This window comes from Penicillium diatomitis, assembly GCF_028827545.1.
Source record: "Penicillium diatomitis strain IBT 30728 chromosome Unknown utg000017l_segment0_segment0, whole genome shotgun sequence".
Lineage (NCBI taxonomy): Eukaryota > Fungi > Ascomycota > Eurotiomycetes > Eurotiales > Aspergillaceae > Penicillium > Penicillium diatomitis.
Window position 1 is genome coordinate 135,938 of NW_026623190.1, and position 22,091 is coordinate 158,028.

At 52.7% G+C, this 22,091-nt stretch overlaps 9 protein-coding genes across 9 annotated transcripts; 5 read left to right on the plus strand and 4 right to left on the minus strand.

Moving 5' to 3' along the window:
- Window positions 1–1,710: 1,710 nt before the first annotated feature.
- On the plus strand, window positions 1,711–3,879 carry N7539_009399 (Purine permease; the record flags this gene model as incomplete). The annotated part of the gene is made up of 6 exons (XM_056938994.1): window positions 1,711–1,802; window positions 1,925–2,041; window positions 2,140–2,172; window positions 2,253–2,431; window positions 2,521–2,990; window positions 3,058–3,879. The coding sequence occupies 6 exons, from the start codon at window positions 1,711–1,713 to the stop codon at window positions 3,877–3,879; spliced, it is 1,713 nt and encodes a 570-aa protein (XP_056785716.1).
- A 236-nt stretch (window positions 3,880–4,115) lies between these two features.
- Window positions 4,116–5,474, minus strand: N7539_009400 (MOSC domain protein; the record flags this gene model as incomplete). The annotated part of the gene is made up of 1 exon (XM_056938995.1): window positions 4,116–5,474. The coding sequence occupies one exon, from the start codon at window positions 5,472–5,474 to the stop codon at window positions 4,116–4,118; it is 1,359 nt and encodes a 452-aa protein (XP_056785717.1).
- An 898-nt stretch (window positions 5,475–6,372) lies between these two features.
- Window positions 6,373–7,855, plus strand: N7539_009401 (uncharacterized protein; the record flags this gene model as incomplete). Its single annotated transcript, XM_056938996.1, has 5 exons — window positions 6,373–6,418; window positions 6,526–6,724; window positions 6,804–6,856; window positions 6,978–7,531; window positions 7,697–7,855. The coding sequence occupies 5 exons, from the start codon at window positions 6,373–6,375 to the stop codon at window positions 7,853–7,855; spliced, it is 1,011 nt and encodes a 336-aa protein (XP_056785718.1).
- Window positions 7,856–7,962: 107 nt separating this feature from the next.
- N7539_009402 (uncharacterized protein) lies at window positions 7,963–8,952 on the minus strand (the record flags this gene model as incomplete). Its single annotated transcript, XM_056938997.1, has 1 exon — window positions 7,963–8,952. One exon carries the CDS (start codon window positions 8,950–8,952, stop codon window positions 7,963–7,965), a length of 990 nt encoding a protein of 329 aa, XP_056785719.1.
- A 2,285-nt stretch (window positions 8,953–11,237) lies between these two features.
- pre8 (proteasome core particle subunit alpha 2) lies at window positions 11,238–12,410 on the minus strand (the record flags this gene model as incomplete). Its single annotated transcript, XM_056938998.1, has 5 exons — window positions 11,238–11,356; window positions 11,431–12,030; window positions 12,144–12,194; window positions 12,271–12,290; window positions 12,367–12,410. The coding sequence occupies 5 exons, from the start codon at window positions 12,408–12,410 to the stop codon at window positions 11,238–11,240; spliced, it is 834 nt and encodes a 277-aa protein (XP_056785720.1).
- Window positions 12,411–12,735: 325 nt separating this feature from the next.
- N7539_009404 (E3 ubiquitin-protein ligase MARCH) lies at window positions 12,736–13,637 on the plus strand (the record flags this gene model as incomplete). Its single annotated transcript, XM_056938999.1, has 2 exons — window positions 12,736–13,428; window positions 13,491–13,637. The coding sequence occupies 2 exons, from the start codon at window positions 12,736–12,738 to the stop codon at window positions 13,635–13,637; spliced, it is 840 nt and encodes a 279-aa protein (XP_056785721.1).
- Window positions 13,638–14,257: 620 nt separating this feature from the next.
- Window positions 14,258–15,419, plus strand: N7539_009405 (uncharacterized protein; the record flags this gene model as incomplete). Its single annotated transcript, XM_056939000.1, has 2 exons — window positions 14,258–14,970; window positions 15,059–15,419. 2 exons carry the CDS (start codon window positions 14,258–14,260, stop codon window positions 15,417–15,419), a joined length of 1,074 nt encoding a protein of 357 aa, XP_056785722.1.
- A 360-nt stretch (window positions 15,420–15,779) lies between these two features.
- On the minus strand, window positions 15,780–16,947 carry N7539_009406 (amidohydrolase family protein; the record flags this gene model as incomplete). Its single annotated transcript, XM_056939001.1, has 2 exons — window positions 15,780–16,494; window positions 16,646–16,947. 2 exons carry the CDS (start codon window positions 16,945–16,947, stop codon window positions 15,780–15,782), a joined length of 1,017 nt encoding a protein of 338 aa, XP_056785723.1.
- A 2,651-nt stretch (window positions 16,948–19,598) lies between these two features.
- Window positions 19,599–21,688, plus strand: N7539_009407 (uncharacterized protein; the record flags this gene model as incomplete). Its single annotated transcript, XM_056939002.1, has 2 exons — window positions 19,599–20,780; window positions 20,849–21,688. 2 exons carry the CDS (start codon window positions 19,599–19,601, stop codon window positions 21,686–21,688), a joined length of 2,022 nt encoding a protein of 673 aa, XP_056785724.1.
- Between the last annotated feature and the right edge of the window lie 403 nt (window positions 21,689–22,091).

Here is a 22,091-nt window from a genome sequence, read left to right on the forward strand (position 1 = left end):
CAAACTTGAACCTCAGTTGAACCACCGGCGCCCTCCACCGTTGACGGACAGCTCCGTCAGATTAGCTTTGGGCTTTATCGGATTGACGATAGACTGGAGATAAGAGGATTGGACTAGGATGCGCGTGAGGCTCGCCCACTAACAAGGTATTGAAGGTACCATGCTGCTCGTGTTGAGCCTGGGCCCTCGAGCGGGCTGGAGTGCCACGCATATGAGCCACACCTTGGAGTACTGCATCACCAGCGCGTGCGAAGCGAGTATTGACGTTCACTACCTACTGGAGGGATGGTCAGGTGTACAGTACTCAGTGCGCCTGAGGTCAGATACGTCGCTAATAGTATACGAGGCCAATTCTGCGACGGAAAACAACCGACGTTAGAAGAAGTGTCCTATGCAGCCTTCTGAAGCCTAGAGATATTTGACCCAACGCGACCAGACGAGTTAAACAAACTACGATCCATCGACTGATCGATTCTGGTGGGCCGTCTGCCCTCTGCATTACAATTCCAACGCGCGTGTACGACATCATAGCTTGTCTGGAATCGCTTTTGCATCGTACAAGCCCATCAAGGTACCATAGTAGTACAGTCGCAGTCGGATGCCCCAACAGGCTCGTGGCGAGTGGAGTAATCTGCGCTCCGCTCTCGGGCGGCTGAACCACTTCGTTCTGCTTATCTCCCCCACTCGACGAGCGGGCCCGGAGACGGATAAAGTGGATGGCAGGACAGTCATTGGCTTTCTACAACCTCAGGGACTCCACCATCCTCCCCCGGCAGATAAGCACACACCCTCCTCTGCTCTCATCTCCCGCCTTCACACTGGAGGGTGTCGAGGCAGTCACAGTGAGCACGGAGCGTTGAGCACCGAGCATCGAGCATTGAACATTGAGCCGGGTTCACGGAGCAGTGAGCACGGAGCCGAACCTCTTTTTATAAAGTCCCGGTTCAACTACCGACATCCATGAAAATCGCCGGTCGAAGGTGTCTGGGACCAGTTCATACTTCGCAGGGCGTGTGGAATCCACACCTGTGGGAGCTGTGACTGGATCCCAGTTCACGATTACCCGTCTTTCTTCGACCTGATTCTCAATCATGCATCCCCACGAGGATTAAACACTTATGCAATGCTCTTGGCTAAGATGGAGAAGATCTCAGCGATAGGCGGCTTTCGGGCCGTACTACTGTAGCTGAAAACAAAACAAAACAAAACAAATACATGCGTGACCGCATGTCCGGAAACTCTTATCGCACTGTCCGTGTCACTCAGTAATGTCCAAGTGTACAGTTGCACACTTTACACTTTTACTGCTGGTCCAACGGTACCAGGCTGAGTGTACCTGCTCCTCTTCCCCACACGTTCTGCCGCAGTCATGGAGACTGTCGGTCGAGCCAGACGCGGTTACTGGCCGGGTCGAATGAACCTTGGCGTCGGGGTTGTGGCACCGAACACGATAACTGGACACTGGACACTCGTGAGAATACTATGTTCTCGCGGTCGAGGCGAGTTGCGAGTCGCGAGTTGGCTTTTGACTTTTTGGAGCCCCGTTGGAGCTGTGGGATCCACCATTCAAAATCTCTTGATATATATCTTATTGATCCCACCCCCATTTCAGGGAAAATCAATCTGACCAAGATTTCGGAGAGCTCTGTCCGCACCGTAGCCTCAAGAGACCGCCGTCACCGGCCAGAACCACCACCGACACACATCATCATGGATGGACCGGACCAAATAGGTCCCGATCACGGACCACGCCGAACTGTTGGCGACAAGCTGCGGCGGGTGGTCAAGACTTTTACGACGAGGTAAAGTACCAGTGTTGCACCGCCTTGAAACAAGCTCATCATACATACATACATACTCTATATACTTCCCGTACCCTTTGAATGAGGTCCGTGACTGACATTGGACTATGAACATTGTACAGAGATGGCCTGCTTGGCAACTACGACTACGCATACCTTTTTACACCGCGATTGCCTTTCACAAAACGAGCGCGTAAATCTGCGCCTTTCTTCGGCCTTGAAGATCGTGTGCCCGTGGTGTTGGCGTTGATTCTAGGTATATACCAAGGACCGCTTTCTCTAGAGATTACGCATATTATGGGCAGGTCATATGGTTCAAGGGTCTGACAATGATTAGGTCTGCAACATGCGCTGTCGATGCTGGCTGGAGGTGAGTCCAATCAGTGGACCTTCTGTGGTAGTCTTGCCTCCCTCATTCATGCGTACTAACTTTGTACCCGTTTGATCCAGTCATCTCCCCCCCATCATCCTCGGTGGCTCTGGAGGTGTCAACTTTGGAGATGAGCTTCACCAATATCTCGTCTCTGCCTCGTTGATCGCCTCGGGCTTTCTGAGTGCGATGCAAATGGCTCGGTTCCGGATCTTTGGGACCAAGTACTTTGTCGGCACGGGGTTGCTCTCCGTCGTCGGTATGTATTTTGATGTGGCTTGCACATGGATACAATCTGCATTGCACGGTGTCAAAGATCTGACTGGAAGAACAAAAACTTGCCTTCAGGAACCTCATTCGCGACCATCACCGTGGCCACAGGAACATTTTCCCAAATGTACAAGTCAGGCTATTGCCCCCTCGACGCAGATGGAAATCGACTTCCTTGTCCTCGAGGCTACGGCGCCCTTCTCGGGACATCATGTCTCTGCGCACTACTCGAGATCGGCCTCTCCTTCACCAGCAGTCGCATCCTCTCTCGCATCTTCCCAGCACTCGTCACCGGTCCCACCGTCCTCCTCATCGGCGCCTCGCTCATCCAATCCGGCATGCAAGACTGGGCCGGTGGTACCGGCTGCGTGCCCGCATCTTCAACCGCGACTCGCCCACTGTGTCCCAGCGCCAGCGCCCCGCACGCGCTCCCCTGGGGCAGTCCCGAGTTCATCGGACTCGGCTTCCTCGTCTTTGTCACCATCATTCTCTGTGAACGATTCGGCCCTCCAATCTTGAAAAGCTGCGCCGTCGTCGTCGGTCTCGTCGTGGGATCGATCGTCGCCGCAGCCTGCAACTACTTCGAGGCATCGGGCATCACCGCCGCCCCCGTAGCTTCATTCCCCTGGGTCCACACATTCCCCCCTGTCCATCTACCCGCCTCTCATCCTCCCATTACTCGCTCTGTACATCGTCCTCTTGATGGAATCCATCGGCGACATCGCCGCCACCTGCGACGTGTCCCGCCTCGCCGTCCAAGGCGCCACCTTCGACTCCCGCATCCAAGGCGGCGTCCTCGGAAACGGCCTCACCTCCATCATCGCCGGCCTCATGACCATCAGCCCCATGTCCGTCTTCGCCCAGAACAACGGCGTGATCGCCCTGACCAAATGCGCCAACCGCACCGCCGGCTTCTGCTGCTGCTTTTTCCTCGTGCTCATGGGCGTATTTGCGAAATTCGCCGCCGCGCTGGTCAGCATCCCCAGCGCGGTCCTAGGCGGCATGACCACGTTTTTGTTCAGCAGCGTGGCGGTCTCTGGCATCCGAATCATTTCCACGATTGAGTTTACGCGGCGGAATCGATTCATTCTGACGGCGTCGTTCTCGCTGGGCATGGGCATCACGCTGGTGCCGAATTGGTGGGGGTATGTGTTTACGTATCAGGGGGATAATCATGCGTTGGAGGGGCTGTTGAATGCGGTGGATTTGGTGATGCAGAATGGGTTTGCTGTGTGTGCGATTTTGGGGGTGATTCTAAATCTGATCATTCCTGAGGAGGCGGACGATGTTCCGGCGATGTTGTTGAATTCGGCGGATGTGGATGCGGATGGGACTGGAGATGGAAATGGAGTAAGGGGCCAGATGGTTGCTCCGGTTGAGGGATTGGGAGAAAAGAGGGAACAATCGATTGGGCAAGCGATCCCGATGGGCAAGTGAATCTGATAGTTTGAAGAGAACGAAAATGGTCAGTCGATTTATTATATGGCGTTTTGCATTACGTACTTGAGCCCTGATTCAGGTAAACATGGGCCCCGTCGCTCTGTATACCTTAGGTGATGTTCAAAATGTAAGACGGTCTCTACTTACGAGCCAACGATTGGACAAGCCGAAGGTTTCATATCAAATCGAACTTATGCAGGTATTGCCTCCAGCGCACACCCAATCTCTCTCTTTCATACACCCTCCACCTTTTCCCCCGGCGCCAACATCTTGATATACCGATGCACCCCGGTCTCCAAAACCCTCACCTCGTCCCCAACCCTAACGACCCACTCCCTCACCCCGGGAACCAGCTGCAACCCCAAACACGCATTCGTCAAATCGCCCTCATCCACACGTCTATACCCCTTCAAGGTCCGATCCGGCTGACTCGCATGTCTGACCCCGGTATCGGGATCCACATTCGGCAAGAGACACCGGATCGTTCGACACGCAGCATATACGTCCGTGTTCCCGATCCGCACCTTTTTCCACTGGTCTTCGGCGAAGGGCCCAGGCCCCTCGATGATGATGTTTGCGCGGAAGCGGCGGATGCTTAGATGGGGCAGGGACGATGCACAGCGCGCGGCGACGTCGTGGTGGCTGCTTAGAGTGAGATGGATGGGGTAAGCGTCTGCGAAGGCGGTTTGCGGCTGGAAGCCCAGCTGGGCTTTGCGCGGGGCGTTGCGGTAGATGTTGCGGGGATGCGTGGAGTGTGCGCGGAAGAGAGTGAGAGGGGATGATGAGGGGTGGTGGAAGCCTAGGTATTTGTGAAGGGAAGGGGGAAGATGAATGGCGTAGTCGTGGGCGAGTGGTGAGTCTTTCCAGATTGTGACTGGTTTGAGGGGATATGAGGGTTGGGATGGGGAGTCGATTTCGATTTCTGCTGGCGTTTCTGGCTGGAGGGGCACCGTGAAGGATTCTCGGGACGCGACGAGGCCGAGCATGACTCCGGTTCTGATGATGGTGCCGAGAAGACCGGATGGTGTCACGCGCGGATAAGACACTATCATCACACCACCGGATCGTATTTCAGGTCGTCGTGTCTCATAAGATGGCGATGACGGATCGGGGATCCAGATCTCGGCATGAATCAGCGCCATCCGTTCAAACCCTGCATTGCGCAGGGTTCGACACACCCATCCTTTTGGGGTGTGCTGCGCAAAGGCAAACTGTCGATCATATTGCAGTCCGGTGCTCACGACGTCGGCGTGTTCAAGCTCAATGCCACGGCAGGATTTGATCGGGTAGGTGAACAGAGCTTTGACGCGCCAGGACGGAAGACCATCTTCGTCTTTGGAATCGGGCGACGTGCCCTGGGCATACTTTCTGTCAAACTCATCCGAGAGATTGCTTTGGTTGAAGGGCAGACCAAGACGTCTGCACCCTGGTGGTGATTGTCGTAGTGCACGTGAGCGAGATATGGACTTGGCGAGCGTCAACAAAGGAACTATGGCTAGTACCGCGCTAGAGAGGAGGGCAAAGCCGACAGACAGTGGTGAGACTTTGACGAGTAACTGTCCATTGAGTTGATCCTCGATCCAGGCCCACATCCTTAGAAGGGAGCTTGGCCACAAGTTGTCTTTTTCTTTCTCTGTATATCTTCAGGTCACGGGGCCGTGCATATATACATAGTCAAACAACCAGTGCCGAAGCGATGTTCTAGCCAAGCTGGGGGGATTTTCGTCGCCTCCAATTTGGGGTACAGTGAGGACCCGAGGACCCCACCTTATGACCACACCAAATGCCCCGACCGATGAGTTCATCTCTTCAATCCAAGGTCGTTGAGGAGGATCTTTTTATCGTCTATGCTAGGATGCGACAATTCCTAGAGAGTAGTCGTCGGACACGTTCGAGTGAACATGGCATGGAGTGATTTGAAACGTGACAAGAATAGGTCGTCCGGGGTTGCGGTGATTTTGGTGGGTTGAGCAGAGACAGTCTTTCGTGGCCAAAGATCTGACAAACTCTGAAGTTTGACCGAGAGAGAAGACGATGGACAAGACAGCCGAAATTCTTCTTGAATAAGGCACGGTACGCAAGAGCCTTGGATGAGGATATATAGGTACCCACAGTACTCACTTAGGTAGCGGTAGTAGGTAGTCGGTGCCTGCCAAGCCCAGGCAAGCACGTGAGAGCGCGCTGAATCGGTGAGATTAGATCGGCCCGTGGCCCACCCTCGGGCTCAGCTGAGCCTGCAGTGGCTTCGCCAGCAACGTAATCATTCAAGTCCGTGGACTTGGAACTGTATGTGATTGTGTAGTGTCACGGTGTGTACTGAGTACTCGGTAGTCGTGACGACATCTAAAAGGTATTCGGGACGAGCGTTCAAGCCTGACATGGACCTCGACTTGCTCTCAGCTAAGCCGTCTACAAGAAGTTGATACTGAGCAGTGATCATCGGAACATGCTATCCTCGTCGCGTCACTCCACCACATCGATGCGCCGGCAATGAGCATCAATAAGGATTTACTCAGCCTGGATGGTCTTGATACGCGTAAGTACTACCTGACTGCGAGATTGTATCAATATTCGGCACGGTCCGAAACGACCGGTAATCCCTGTTTGTGATTGATATTCATCTGAACTAAGCAACGCTCACAGTACCGGTTATCTCCATCTCGGCCTCGCAGTCTCTCAACGCCTCTGCTGCTGTTCGAGAATCTATCAGTACTGGACTTCCGCGTCTGAACGAGGCGCTAAATGATTTTTCCACGGACGAGCCCCGGCGATCAGGTGGAATTGTTCGCGGCCATGTTACCGAGGTGTTTGGTCCACCGGGGGCAGGAAAAACGTCCTTTGCGTGAGTTTCTTCTCCGTAGTCCAGGTGGACAATTTGACCAAAATTCATCCATTCATCATTGACTGACTTGCTACACTAGACTGAGCGCTGCATCTCAAGCTCTGCGCGACGGCGGAAAAGTCGTCTGGATCGGTAGGTAATTCTTATTTCCTATCGTCCCGGGGGTTTCCAGTCCAGCACCGAGCTCTACATACCGATCCAAAGTCTGCAAAAAAGAAAGGAAAAGAAGACAATTGACTCGGACACTATTTAGACACGGGTTCACCACTCGCCACATCTCGCCTCGAGTCCATTACCCCCCATCTCAATAACCTCATCTACTTCCGCGCACCCACCCTCCCACACTTACTGGCCCTGCTCATCCGACCACCCAAGGAGTTTCCCCCTCCCGAAACCACCCTCCTCATCATCGACTCCATCTCCTCCCTCTTCCCAGCCTACTTCCTCAGCGCCTCCGAACTCAAAGACCGTCTTGCCCAGGGCAAAATCCCCGACAAGCCCCAGCTGCAGTGGCTCCTGAACCGGAAATGGAACGTCATCGGTGATATCGCCACGCATCTGACCAGACTCGCCGCGCGGAATATCGCCGTGCTGGCGCTCAATCAGACCCATACGAAGATCAAGGGTCAGCCGCGCGCAACGCTGCATCCTGTTGTGGCGGGCGGGGCGTGGGAAACGAATGTGCAGACGCGGATTGTGTTGTATCGGGATTTGCCCGATCTGCGGTTTGCGGAAGTGACGAAGAGAGCGGGGAGGATGATGGCTGTGAGGTTGGCGGAGTTGATTGTGCCCTTTCGAGTTTGTGATGTAAGTGCCCCCCAAGGCTTGTTCTCTGTCGAGGGGATCTTTTCCTCTTCGAAATGTAGGAGCAGGCTTGGCTTTGTTTTGTTTTCTCTCGTTCTTTTCCTCTCTCTCTCTCTCTTCCTCTAGTTTGGGGTGGATTATACTGGCTCTAACACTTGACCTGACTAGGGGGGCCTTGAGGCGGTTGATGAGCCTTCAAGTCCAGATCGTACTGCACTGACTCCAACTCGCAAGCGCAAAGCCGATAATGAAGTGGCAGATAGCCAAGATGAAGACTCAGAAGAGGAGTTTGAGTGGCTGAACGATACATCACTAGACGATGAATGAAGGAGATGCATCTAGATCCACGGCTTACGGAGCCTGATGGAATACCCAAGGTTGTAATTAGAAGTGGGTGTCTCGTGACATATCAAAATCACGATGTTTCAACATAGTCACAGTCCTGAAATCCCCGCCCCAATCTCCACAATGGCCCGTCCCTCTACGATTCTCGCTCCATCCGTAGTGGACATCGTCTCTTTCGACTCGGGTCTAAACGATGAATCACCCGCACCCCGACTGGGACTCGCAGACGCAGTCTGCATCAAACACAAAGGGAGCGTATCAGCAAGGACAAGAGAGAGAGGCTGCCTCGAGCCCTGAATCAAATCCACCAAGCGGCCCAGCACCGCAAATTCCAACTTCAACTTGAGCGAGTACACGAACCCCTTCAGCGTGATCTGCACCGCGTAGAAATTCGCATACTCCAGCACCAACAACATGAGATCCATCGCGATAATCGCACAATTGATCCCAATCAACTGGTACATGATTGATCGCGCGTACGGACGCGCCGTCACGTCCGCGCCCAGACGGAGTAACTTAACGGCTTCGATCACATACAGAGTTCCCAGAAGAGATTCCTGGATCGTGAAGCCCGTCAACTGGATCTTCTCCATGACGTTGTACCCGTCGACCCAGGGCTTGGCGCCCGAATGCACGATATTCGCACCGAACGTCAGAATCGTCGTGGGGATATGCAGCAGGAAAACGTTGGCCACGATCAAGTACAGCACGCGGCGGAGGATGTTCTCGTCTCGTAACACGAGATGCAGACGCGAGTACAACACGACCGATTGGCCCGTGACCATGGTCCACCATCCGATGGTGAGAATGGTGACGCTGAGAATGGAATCGGTAGGAGTGAAGAATTTCATGAGAAATCCGATCGAGTAGGGGATCACGCCCAGGCAGCCTGATGTCAGGAGAGACCAGAAATAGAGGCCGCGCCACCGTCGGAACGTGGATAGTACCAGGACGACGAGCTCGGCGATGTTGTAGCACGATAGTCCGATGAATGTGATGAGAATCATTTGGAAGACGTCGCCTTCTGAGGCCAGGGCGCCGGATATGCCATCGAGCAGATCTCGAGGCGGATCGGACATGGCAGTTGACAAGGACGGTCACAAATGGCGTTGAGCAAGAGTGGGCGCGGAAATAACCCCGTGGGTAGACCAGATAGGTCTCGTTTAGGAGAAGACGGACCTCGAAGGGATCAGCTTTTGTGATGTAGGGCAGCTTAGAAACCTGCTGCTTCACCAAGCACAACACAGGTAAGGCAAAGACTGCGAGAGCCAAAGCTTCACCCAGTTTGGTACGTCCACATGTCTTGTGGGAAGAAAGGACACAGAGAGCAAAAGGCCGATCGTATGCGTCGACGAGGCATGAAGGGAAAATGCAAAGAGCGTGGTGCAGGAGAGGAAGGGTGCGGTCAACAAGAGGAGTGACGAGAGCCCACGGGAGGTGTCGAGCTGGGCTTTAAAATGAGGGCCCTTGAACGGTATGTCCTGGTCCTGGCCAGGAAACAATCGTCCAAGTTGGGATCGCAATGTCGACTGCTTGAAGCGTTGCGTTGCACAGGGAGCCAATCCCCGGTAACTATCTTTAGTCTTTTGCCGCACTGGGAGTAGCCCGATGGGTGTTGGGTGTTTATAGGCGACTCGAGAGGGGAGGAGGGAGCTTCTCCTGTTCGAATTGCTTCGAGGGGAAAGCTCAGCAAGAAATGTCACTAAGAATGTGAAGGTGTAAACTTCCAGTCTAGCCGATTGACACAGGGAGAGAAGGACAACGGGCTGCCAACATCGGAACAGCTGACTGACGACCCTCGAAGCTGGATCAACGGAGGCGACCTGAAAGGAGATATGATGCTTCGATTGAGGACCGACGCCCGTGAGAGTTATGCATAGAAAAGAGTGCAGCAGTGAGCAGTCCAATCTCGACGATGATTGAATCCTGCCGACCTGGCAAGCACATGCCAAATTCCAAAACAAGCCCCCTTTGCCCCCCCCCCCGCAAACGAGTAAGAAAGATGTACCGAGTGTCCGACGATATCAGGTCCAGACTAAGCCCATCTGGCACTGGCAATACCCAGTGCCCAACTATCCCGCAAGTGAGATCGACAGACAAGTAGAATCTAGTACCAAGTTATCTACTATCGATCGCTCAACATGGGCAAACGAGTTGCTGTCAAAGATTGCCGAATGCCGATCGTTGACGAGACTTGACGTTTTTAGTCTCACCAAGGGGATTTCTCTCCCCTCATTCTTCGCAAGGACAGTCTGTCACCGGTTATACTTTGGAAAAAGCCCCGAATTGCATATGCGAGATCTACGTGCACGGGCTATTCTGTCCTTTCCCTCCGTAGTAGTGTGGTCCCTTTGAGGCGATCCTGGGGATGATCGGCAATGGTGGACGCCATTGTTCGATAGTTTGAATTTAGCGGCTCGCTGGCTACCGTGTTAGCGAAGATCATACTGGAGGTCTCTACACTTGCGAGACTCGCATCCGATATCGGTCGGGAATCACTGCGGAATGAGATGGTCTCTAAATGGATAATCAGGACGAGATGAGACGGGGTTATAAGTGAATGTACTCAGTTTGTCCGTGCGCTGACAACAAAGTACAGACTACAGAATGGGAGACTGGATCGTGCTAATAAGATTCATGGGACTGGGAACGTGGAAGAGAACAGTCGGGATGTTTTAGCCACAATGACTCCCGAGCCCAGGGCGTTCGTAGATTAGGGGCTGGAACCGGCAAGTCAGGTCAAGAACGAAAGCTCTCAGGATCGATCAACTATAGTCTGAAGGCCCGTGAAAAGAGGTCTACAAAGCCAGATCGGGTCCAAGCGCAAACGATTTCTCAACGGGGATGAACAATCGCTTGGTTGGAGATATACACGGAGCCGTAGATGACAGGAGACAAAACACAAAACACAGACCACCTGGTCAACGAGCATAGGTGCATATCAGCGTAAGCGTAAGCTTCGGAGGCCCTGACTCTCGACTGTCTCAGTACATGAGCACAGACTGTAAGTCCGAGAGGGCCCGTTACCGACGGTCTCGATGAGAGAGAGAGAGAGAGAGAGAGAGGGTGGGAGTTTCGCGCTAGGAGCATCACAGGGTGCTCGAGACTCCGGTCAGAATTAAGATTCGGTTGCAATGAAAATACTGCCGAGAGCGTGACTACGCATCTTCCCGCCCTGCGCTGGCGCTGACCATGTCTACAACCAAATCACGAATTCATGCTAACAGTCCACTGTGCAGTGTACACTACACCGCTCCAAGGCGTCGAGTTTCCAAGCTTGTCAAGTGTGATCCACAATAAGAGTTTGTCATTCATGTCTAAGTCCTACAATGGCTCAGACAAGCTTCTCGCTCCAATTGGCTCTCTATAAGTTGGTCAAGTAGTCCTCGATCTGCTCCTTGGTCAACTTGCGGAATCGGGGACCTTGAGCACCCTCGACGCCCTCGAAGCCCAACAGATGATCCGCAGGGGGTCCAACGATACCTGCCAAAGAGAACAAAACAAACCGGGGTCAGTAAAGAATACGAGCAGCGGCACAAAGAAGTCACCAAACTTACCAATCTCTATCGTATCCCCGTTCATTTCTCCTTCAATGGTCTCCTTCAGCGTCAAGAGCGCGATGTGAATCGCATCCTCCAATTCCAAGCCCTCGGTGTATCGCTTCTCCAGGAAGGTCTTGGCGCTAGTCGCGTGCTTGCCAATCGCTGTCGCCTTCCACGGGTAATAACTGCCGCTGGGATCAACCTGGTAGAGGCTAGGTCCGCCCTTGTGGATGCCGCCCGTCTTGCCCGTAGGCTTGTCGGATTCAGAATCCTTCTTCATCATGTCTGCCGCCTCAGGCTCGATACCCTCATCCCAGCCAGCAACCAGCAAACTGACACCATATGGACGGACACCTCCGGACTGCGTCGCTTCCTGGACGACCCGGGCGACATCTTGCACCAATATCCGTGTGGGGGGGTATTCATTGTAGATGCGCTTGTATCCCGTGTGGGAGACCTTACGAGCCTTGTCCACAAGCACGCGATAGTCAGGCCCCATGCCAGCGTAGACCATACCAATATCGGGGGTGATCAGAGAGATTTTGGAGAGCGAAGGAGGGTCAATCAGTGGGGAGGAGGATTTCTTTTCGGTAGCGAGGACAATTCCATTGGTTGCTGATTAGTTTCATGGTCAGCGGGCTACTTCGATGCAGCACAGTCTTCAGTATCCTGTGAAAACGTAGATTGGAAGCTACCACTTCACAAGTTTCCACCATCTGATTGCTCACCTTTGATACCGAGAGCTGTGACACCCTGATTGACAGCATTTAGGGCATATTCTGGAAACGTCTCTTATCAGTATGCAGACTCCGGCTCATATAGTATTGGGCATCATCGCTCCGTCAATATGCTTACCAATCTGCACCAGCTTTCCACTGCCAGACAATGATGGGTTAGCTTGATCAGAAACAGGACAAGTCCATCTTCCCGGGTCAACAAGCTGCTTCGTACCTGGGAGAGAATGTGGTGAGGGAGAAAGAGTAGCGATCCGCCATCGTGTGACCTTATTGAATTGCCCAGCAGTCGTTCTGAGTCTAAGAAAGATGGCAAGAGGGACAACTCGGTGACAAAAAGGATGAATTGGGAGCTGGCAGGCAGAAGGCGGGTGACGTTTGACGCGGTCGAGCTTCGGCCATCAGCTACGGTTGCTGGCCCATGTCTTGGGCGGTGAGTCCAATGGGGACTAGCGGCAAGTATAAAGCCTGAGCTTTCCTTTCCGCTTCTTCCACCTCTCACTTTTCGTCTGATTGCAACCCCCTCCACCATCCAAGGGCAATTCTTTGCGGGATCATAGAATGGTTTCATTGAATTGCAGTATCTATGCAGTCTCGGAGTAATGGGTCGGATCTTCCAGATCTTGGGTCTGAAGAACAGCCCACACCAGAAAGTCAACAGAGATACTATCCTCCGCGAACCTGTCGCATCTGTCTAGATACGGTTCTGCCTACCGTACAGCCGTCCGATTTTCTGCATAGGCCTCGAGTGGTCTACGAGTCATCCGATCCAGAACTAGGTCGACTGCTTCGTCCGTGCAAATGCAAAGGATCCTCGCGATATGTACACGAAGGATGCCTGCAAACATGGCGGCACGCGGACCCCAGATATGGCCGTCGAAATTACTGGCAATGTCCAACTTGCGGGTTTCAATATCGTCTGGAACGGTTGACCTGGGCTCGATGGATCAGTAGCCCGGGCACGCAAATTCTACTCACCATCGGCATCTTGCTTTTTACAATGTTTCTCCTTGGTTTTGTTGCTGACCCCATTATCGAATTTTTCCTTGTTGAATTAGACGACCTTCCACTGGATGTGGATGACTTTGACACATCGCGCTCATCGTGGCTGGCACATTTTGTCAAAGGGCTTGCATCGCTAGGGTTGCTGTCATTCTGCCGGGCCATGCTGTTGATGTCGCCCTGGAATCTACGCATGGCTACCGGAGGAGGACGAAGCTCGGGCCGTGATCGAATGCGGTGGTTGATGATCGTCGTTGGTGTCGGCACCTTTCTGTGGGTATGTGGTGGTATCTCTGCCGAGGCATTTGGATCGTTCTTTCGGCTGACCCATCCTCTCAGGCTGTCTACAAGGGTGTCCGAGCTTGGAGTAAGCGAATCCTAAGCAAGACCAGCGAACGTGTTATGGACGTCCCATTGCCAGATGATGAGGACGAAAATATACCTCTACCGCAGTCCTCTGCCAGTGATCACACAAAATCCGAATAGTTCATTTTACCTCTACATCCCTAGAGATCTTTCCACGCACTACTTAAGTTGCCGTGCTCCTCTCCATGACACGCTGATTAGTCAATGTGCGAAGAATAACTCTTGACCTTCGTTAACTCTCGAATGTTCTGTTCGAGACTCTTGATTGACATCCTCTGGAACGTTTTGTGCCACGATGTTGATCTTTGGTTGCTAATCGAACGGACGTTGAGGGGAAGGCAGAACCATGCCTCGAATCACTTCGACGGAAAGTGTTCTAGGAAAAGCATCTGTTTATCCTGAGACATACTCTATGGGCTTTCCGGACTCTCGAGAATTGGTACAAATCATGTGTCGGGGGTGCCTTGGGGCGTGACTCTGTGGACGATGGGACGGGAGGTCCCTGGCGGATGCTCTCACCTCACTCCAGCAGCCCACTGGCGCACGACACACCACGTCCAATATTATCATAGTCAAGCAAACAATTCATCCCACTTCTCTTCTCCTCTCATTCATTCCTTCCCCCTCCACCACTTTCTCACCTCTTCCACCTCTCTACCTCCGTACTCGTCTTACTGTATCACAAACCTCAAAAGCTTTCAACTTCCCCAACTTCGTACCATTCAGAATTCGTCTACGCCATGGCTGAAGTTGATGACGCTCTCCCCTCCTCCTTGTTGGACGCCATTCGCACTCAACTGAGAATCGACTCTGACTCGGAGAGCTCTCAGAGCACCGTCATCACTGTGCTTGATGCGAGAGGTCAGCCGAGTTCACCCACCACTCCTCTCGATGAAGAGATGTCCAGCCCAGCCGACGTCTCCCCGAACCCCGTCTCCGTCTCTGCCTGCTCCTCTCAAATACACGATACTGAGCCCTTCCCATCCTTTGATGAGGGTTACTCTGAGGAGCAACGTGAGTGGGATCATGACTTCCAGGCTTCTATCATGACGGCGATGCAAGCCCAAATCCGCCGGGAGAACATCGACCAGGCCATCATCGCGCCAGCCAACCAACCCGAGAAGAAGCAACGCACCCTCGATCGGGTCAAGGAGCACCTCTCGAACCCACAGATGCGCTCAAGCACCCGGGAGCGATTCATTGCACTCACCAACATGGTGATTCGTCTCGATCACGTCTTGTACGAACGCAGTGAAGAGTTCCTGGGAATGGCCGATGTAGCTGCCGCTGCGGAGATCGTCGAGGTGATCCTGCGATACTTGCGCTGGATGGACGAGATGCTGGGTGGGCTGGTGGCCACGGCCGAGAACGTCTTTGGCGCCTTTCACTTCCTCTCGGCTGAGAACGTTCCGGCCATCTTCATGTTCCGACAGATGTCGAAGGTAGCATCTGCGTGAGTTCCCACCGACACCAATTTGATAAGACCCGCACGAGAAGTAATGCAGATCTATTGCTAACATGTCTTACTTATCTATCACCAGTCATCTCCGGAAGCCCAAGGTTCTGGAGCAGCAGTTGCTCTCCTTGTACCTGGACCTGTTCGACGAGTGGGTGCACGAGCGGTTCCTGCACCTGAGCAACCGCAAGATCCTGCAGGACAACCGGATCGAGCCCGATTGCCTGCAGCTGATCGGCCACGTGCACGACGTCTGGGAGCTCCTCATGCGAAGTGTGAGGAATTACGCGGCTTACACGGCTCAACTGGAGCATATTCGTCTTGTGTATCTCACGCCGGTCTTTACTATGACTGAGATAGCCGTTGCCCCGGAGATCGTCAGCTTCTCGTTGAGTGGTGAGCCTTTGCAGGGGCCAGAGGAGGAGGACAAGGACGAGACGAAGTAGATCTTCAGCATCTCTCTGTCTGTCCCCCCGTTGACGATTTCTACGAAGTTACGAAGTTGGAAGGTCTTACGAATAATGAACACTTGATTTGGATATGGGTTTCACTTTACTTAGCGCAGTACCTGCTTGATTTGAATATTGATAATGTACAATACCCTCTTGCTCGACTGTTTTTGTCATCATGATTACTGAGTTGGAGTCTATCTTGCAACTCAGGCGCCAAAAATACTTCTTCTCTTCTCTCTGAGGGTATACAACACCATGGTTTTGCGGTACTATATCAAACCTCCTCTCAAGGCAAGCAGTCTTCTGGGCAACACGCGCAACACGCGGTGCCTTTTAACGCCTCAGATTCATCAATTAAGCCGTGCTATCCTTGTAAGCCCCGAGCTTGAACAACTTCTTGGCGTTCTCCCTTCCAATCTTCAACCGATCCGTGTCCGAAATCTCCATCTTGTCAAACCAGTCACATGCATCCTCAAACGTCTCAAACGGATAATCAATACTGAACAGAATCCGATCCGCCCCAACCTCCGCCATACAGAAGTTCAACGTCGTCGTGCTAAAGTGCCCCGAAGTCGTAATCCAGATATTCTCCGCAAAGTACTGCCGAATCGTCTTCTTGCACGTCTCCCTCAGACCAAGCAGCTTTTTCCGGTCTTCAAACCAATGATTGATGCGCCACATATCAAAGGGGATGTGCTCGCCCAAGTGGCCGACGATGATCTGCAGCTTGGGATGACGATCAAAAACGCCGTTGGTCACCATGCCCAGCGTGTGCAGAGAGACACCGTGCGCGAAAGAGAGAGGTGGCCCGACGAGCCACTTCCTGTCTGCCCAGAGCTTGTCGTAGATTGTGCCCGTGGGGTTGCGTGGGTGCAGGTACAGCGGCACGTCGAGTTCGGTGCAGGTCTGCCAGAAGACATCCCACTTTTCGTTGTCGTAGAAGATCATGTCATCGCCGTCGGAGCCAGCGCGCTGTGTATCGTTGACAAGAGCTCCGAGGAAGCCGTATTGCTTGACGCAGCGACGAAGTTCGTCCGCTGCTTCTTGCGGGTCGTGCATGGATAGTGTACTATGACAGAGGAGGAGAGTAAGCATTCACTTGATCGTCGTCTTGAAGAGTGGTGATGCAAGTGTTACTGTTGTATCAATCCTCCAGTGATCTCGCCAACCCCCAACATCCATGGAAGTAACTCAAGCTGTGGGGAAAAGTTCAAACTCACGCAAAAGCCGCAAATCGATCCGGATGCGCCTTGACTTTTTCCGCAATGTAGTCATTGATTTCCACGGCTAGCTTCTGCGCATCAACAGGATCCCAGATATCCTGGACACCGGGCGCCGTGTAGCTGAGAATCTGCAGGCCAACACCATGCTTTTCAGCAAAGTTCAGGCGGATGGAATCCACGTCCGTGATCTCGGCGACGTGTTTCTCGACATCTGTTGCGAACAGGCCCGCCCACCAACGGGTCTTCTCTTGGAATCGCGGGAGGGCGAAGGCTTCTTCGAGAGCGATTTTACCCAGCATCTTGTGTGTATGTAAATGGTGGAGGAAGGTGTGATGGAGGAAGACGGGTACGTGAGTGTAGGGCAGAAAAGAGTTGAATGAGACGGGGGTGATTCCTCGTCAAGACTTCAGATGAAAGCTTAGACGTCTGTCTCTCAACAACTTCAGTATTGTTCCGCCTTCAGAAGTTTAGACATCCCAGGAGCGTTGCGCGAGGCTTTATCTATTTTTCAGACAAATATAATGAGTACGTATCCATAGCACAACCTTCCCCGCGTCTTGTCCATCCCCGCAATTCACTCGGAAATGAGCGGCAGGTTTCCCCAAGAACGCACTCGACAGTCATCTCATTCGCTGGTAATGATGCACACCTCCTAATGAACGATTCGTAGCTGAGGAGCCATCGGGTGGCGGTTGCCGAGTATCCAGTTATACACCTGCAGTGCAAGTATAGACTGCAGGGTACTTACAGTCCTAGTAGTAACTAGTTACCAGTTCCCGTTGAAATTGACACCAGCCGACATACAGACCGGGGGCGGGCCGAGACCATCTCCCCACTGAGTGCGGAGCCGCCGTGGATGGCGGTTCGTCGGGTGTATTATCCGACATGGACTTGATCTTGTCCCACGACTCTGCTGGAGGACTGTCCACTTCAGCGAAGTAACTGGAACTATCTGCGAGGATGTGATATTTTTTTTTAGACCAGCCCAGTTACATCTCTAGAAGCGGCTCATGAGAAATCGGCGGAGTAAAGCAGTCGTTGCCAAATCTCCAGCACATATATGATGACAAATATTCCTTGTCAAATATTATTGCACGGTTATAGGTTGAAGGATCAAATCATAAGAATAGCCGCAAAGGTTTTAGTGGAGGCGGCTCGCTGCACTTGTTTTAGTGTTTCAAGGGTTGTCATCCGCCCAAGTCAGCTCTCGAGTCAACCATCGCCTAGTCCCAAATATCGATCGGCGCGCGTTCTTCAATGACCACGGAAAAATTGGCGCGAACGCTTCTGCAAGTTCAAAATACAGGCCTTGTATCAGGTGATGGAAGCTTGCGGCTGCGCTAGACTTGGTCCAACTACTTCCATCGATCTTTACGTCGACTTGACGACTTATCTGTAAAATAACTTCAGGTAGCAATTGGGTGTTTGCCAGGTTTGACATCAAACATGGCCTTGTCCCTACACCAGGACAGTCGAGAAGTGGGTACAACCTTATGGAATATACCTGTTGAGCCCTGGCTGTCGTGGCAGCCAAGCACAGAGTAATACTACTACTCCTACTACTACTACTACTACTACTACTACTACTACTACTACTACTACTACTACTACTAACCACCATGGGTACCTGGGTACTCAGGTACCCGGGTACTCCGTTCTCTATGGGCGACCTCTCTTTGGCTCGATATGTTAGATGCCATCAAATCACCATAGAGAAATATAAGTTGCCTCCTCAATGCTGTTCTGCATCACTAGATAGATTCTTCTCAGATCTTTCTCGCATCTTCGTGGTAGCCTGGGCGAACAGGTCGATAGCAGATAGGGTTCGAGAGGCTCACGACAAGAATGGGGCCACAGGTGTTCACCTGATTCCGCCGTCTGCATGTGGGGTTCCGGCGTCAACCTTCATCAACCTTCATTGACATCGATCAACATATTTAGCCCCCACACGTCTTCAAACCTGCAACTGCTCTATGTTGAGCGTACGGTGTAGTAGAAAGGCCTCATCTTTGCCCGATGGAGTGCCAAGAGGTCCGATCGCAAGGTCAAGTCCATCTTACTAAACAGCCCCCATTTGGCAAGGGAACCAACCTCCGTACAGCGACAGCCATCAGACGATTTCTGGGCTCTTGGCTCACTGTCATTCAAAGCAAGTCCTGTTCTTCATGGGTCGAGGAGCTTATGTATTCGGCGAGGCCGTCTAACATTGACCCCCCCCCCCCCCCCTTCAACATAACCTCCACAACACAAACTCCCAAAAGGCGGCTGCGCCTTGCATCGAGGTTGGCCCCGTCACCGCACCTCCAGCCACTCAGCCTCTTGCCGAGCTGATCGCTATTCCCAAACGGGAACATGGCTCTATCGGATGTTTTCGCTCTCGGGCAACGGGCGCTGATCGACAGCTCTCTTTTGCTGAGCATACTTCCCGCGTTGCTGACACTCCAAAGTCTGCAGACTCGGGCAACTCGCGTGGTCTAAACCTCCACCCAATGGGTTCTGGATGTGGAAAGTTCATTCGGTGGTCTTGAAGGACTCAGCCCTGCATGTCGTTTTTACCGCGGGCTATCGACCCCAGACCCTGGATGTTCGATATACTAGCCTCCTGATGGGGATCTCAATGATGGAGAATTAGCCAAAGAGGTGTAAGCGGGTGCAATGTGACGTACCGTGCATCTTACCCACCGCAAGATGAGCAAACTCGATGCACCGCCCATTCAATGCCCCGGTCATGGGTGGGCGTGCGCTGGGCAGCATTACTTTGGAAAGAGCCGCAACATGCTCCCAGAGCTTTAATACTGGCAAATCCCTCCTGGACAGCGCATAGCTCTCTGTCTTTCTCCTTTCCCTGTTTTGCTCTTGTTCTGCGTGGCCTCCTTAGGAAGAAAGAAAATACGTCTCTCGGCCAGCCTTCTATGCCATCGAACACCGGCTCACCCGGGCTCGACCCACAATGTCTATATCCGCCGCAACCGACAAACTAGACACGGGTGCTTTCGAGCAAGACGAGAATATCAACACGCGATCACGCAACAAGGCTGAGAAGCCGGCTCTTCAGCGCCCTTTCCTGACAGCAGCCGACCGTGCGCGTCGCAACATCAACGCCAAACTCTTCAATCCCCTCGCGGGATTCAGTCACGCTCAACTCCGCAAACAAGGGCGCAATTTTGCGCTTACCCATGAGATTGGCGACGAGGATGATGTTCGTGCCTTTGAGATTGGTGCCGTTCTGGCTCAATCTCCCGATCGCTATGCAACCGTCTTTGGCCTGACCAACTCGGAGAAAGAGATCCTGCAGCGAGAATTCGAGCATCGCTGGTCACAGCCATGGACAATGTACGCTGTTATTGCGCTCTGTTCACTGAGCGCTGCGGTACAAGGCATGGATGAGACCGTCGTCAACGGCGCACAGATCTTCTACAAATACTCGCTGGGAATTCAGGGAGACTCATACCGAGATACTTGGCTGGTGGGACTCATCAATTCGGCTCCATATCTTTGCTGCGCAGTAATCGGCTGCTGGTTGACAGTACCATTCAATCATTGGTTTGGCCGTCGGGGCACGATATTTTTGACGTGCTGCTTCAGTGCAATTACCTGTCTCTGGCAGGGCTTCGTCTCGACCTATTGGGCCATGTTCGCAGCGCGCTTTGCTCTGGGCTTTGGCATTGGGCCAAAATCATCAACGGTACCAGTGTACTCGGCAGAGTGTGCGCCGCCGGCCATTCGTGGTGCGGTCGTGATGCAATGGCAGGTCTCCACGGCATTTGGAATCATGCTGGGATACGCTGCCGATCTGATTTTCTATGAAGTGGGGGGTAGCTCAGGTCTGAATTGGCGACTCATGATGGCGTCGGCTATGTTGCCGGCGCTGGTGGTCTGCTGCTTTGTATTCTTTTGTCCAGAGTCGCCACGTTGGTACATGAGTCAGAAGCAGTACTATAGAGCATATCAAAGCCTTTGTACTCTGCGATTTCACAAAGTCCAGGCCGCGCGCGATCTGTATTACATGCACACACTGTTGGAAGCAGAGACTGGTATGAAGCTCGGGCAAAACAAGCTCCTGGAATTGGTAGCAGTGCCCAGGAATCGACGTGCAATGGTGGCTTCGACGATTGTCATGTTCATGCAGCAAGTAAGTCATACCGTCATCAAGAGTGTATTCGCGATTCGAAAATAACCACCTAACACACCAACCAACAGTTTTGCGGTGTCAATGTGATTGCATACTACTCCTCCGAAATTTTTCTTGTGAGCTCTCCTACCGAGAAACAATCCGAACACACAAGAGAGTCCCATTGCATCCCGTGCAAATCTCATCCGCGATATCTCACCCCCAACCTAAAAAGTCTTTGCATCGTACTAACAATGTCCCTCTCCCCGCCCCAGGAAGCCAACTTTGCCCCATCCTCTGCCCTCGCCGCCTCTCTCGGCTGGGGCGTAATCAACTGGCTCTTCGCCATCCCCGCCATATTCACCATCGACTCATTCGGCCGCCGCAACCTCCTCCTCACCACCTTTCCCCTAATGTCCCTCGCGATGTTCTTCACGGGCTTCAGCTTCTGGATCCCCGAGACCCACCACGCCGCCCGCACCGGCTGCATCGCCCTCGGCATCTACATCTTCGGCATCGTCTACTCGCCCGGCGAAGGTCCCGTCCCATTCACATATTCCGCCGAGGCATACCCGCTATACGTGCGCTCGTACGGGATGGCGCTCGCCACGGCCACAACGTGGTTTTTCAACTTCGTGCTCGGCGTGACGTGGCCTTCTTTGCGGAATGCGTTCACAGCACAGGGCGGATTTGCGTGGTATGCGGGTTGGTGTCTTGTGGGTTGGGTCTTGATCTTGTTGTTTGTGCCGGAGACGAAGGGGAAGACGTTGGAGGAGTTGGATCAGGTTTTTTCCGTGTCGACGAGGTTTCATGCTGCGTATGGGTTGAGGCAGATCCCTTACTTTGTGAATAGGTATTTGCTGCGACGGGATGTTGAGCCGGAGAGATTGTATGAAAAGGAGGAGGGGGGGGGGTGGATGGCGGGTTGAATGCTTGAGCTGTGCGATTCCTCTTATGACTCGACAATAGTAGAGATGTGTTACGACTTGACGATGTCTACGAGATGACATGAAGATACGGAATGAATACAATAATTCTCATATTCTTCTTCATATTCATACTCGTATTCAAATTTCGATGACCGGGCTTTGCAACGGGATAAAATTCAGCCTACAGGGAGAACTTTCCTCTACATGGAACCGAACGCTATTGACAAATTATTTGCTTATATTGTGCATCATGGCCGTATTACCATGGGGTTTATCATCTATGTTTGAGTGTCATGCAACCACTTTGTAACGTTAATTTGACCCAACTCCCACCCTAAAAAAAATTCTAGTGGGTTTGAGAAACCCTCATTTTCCATCCCTTTCTGTCCTCCCAACGCCAATG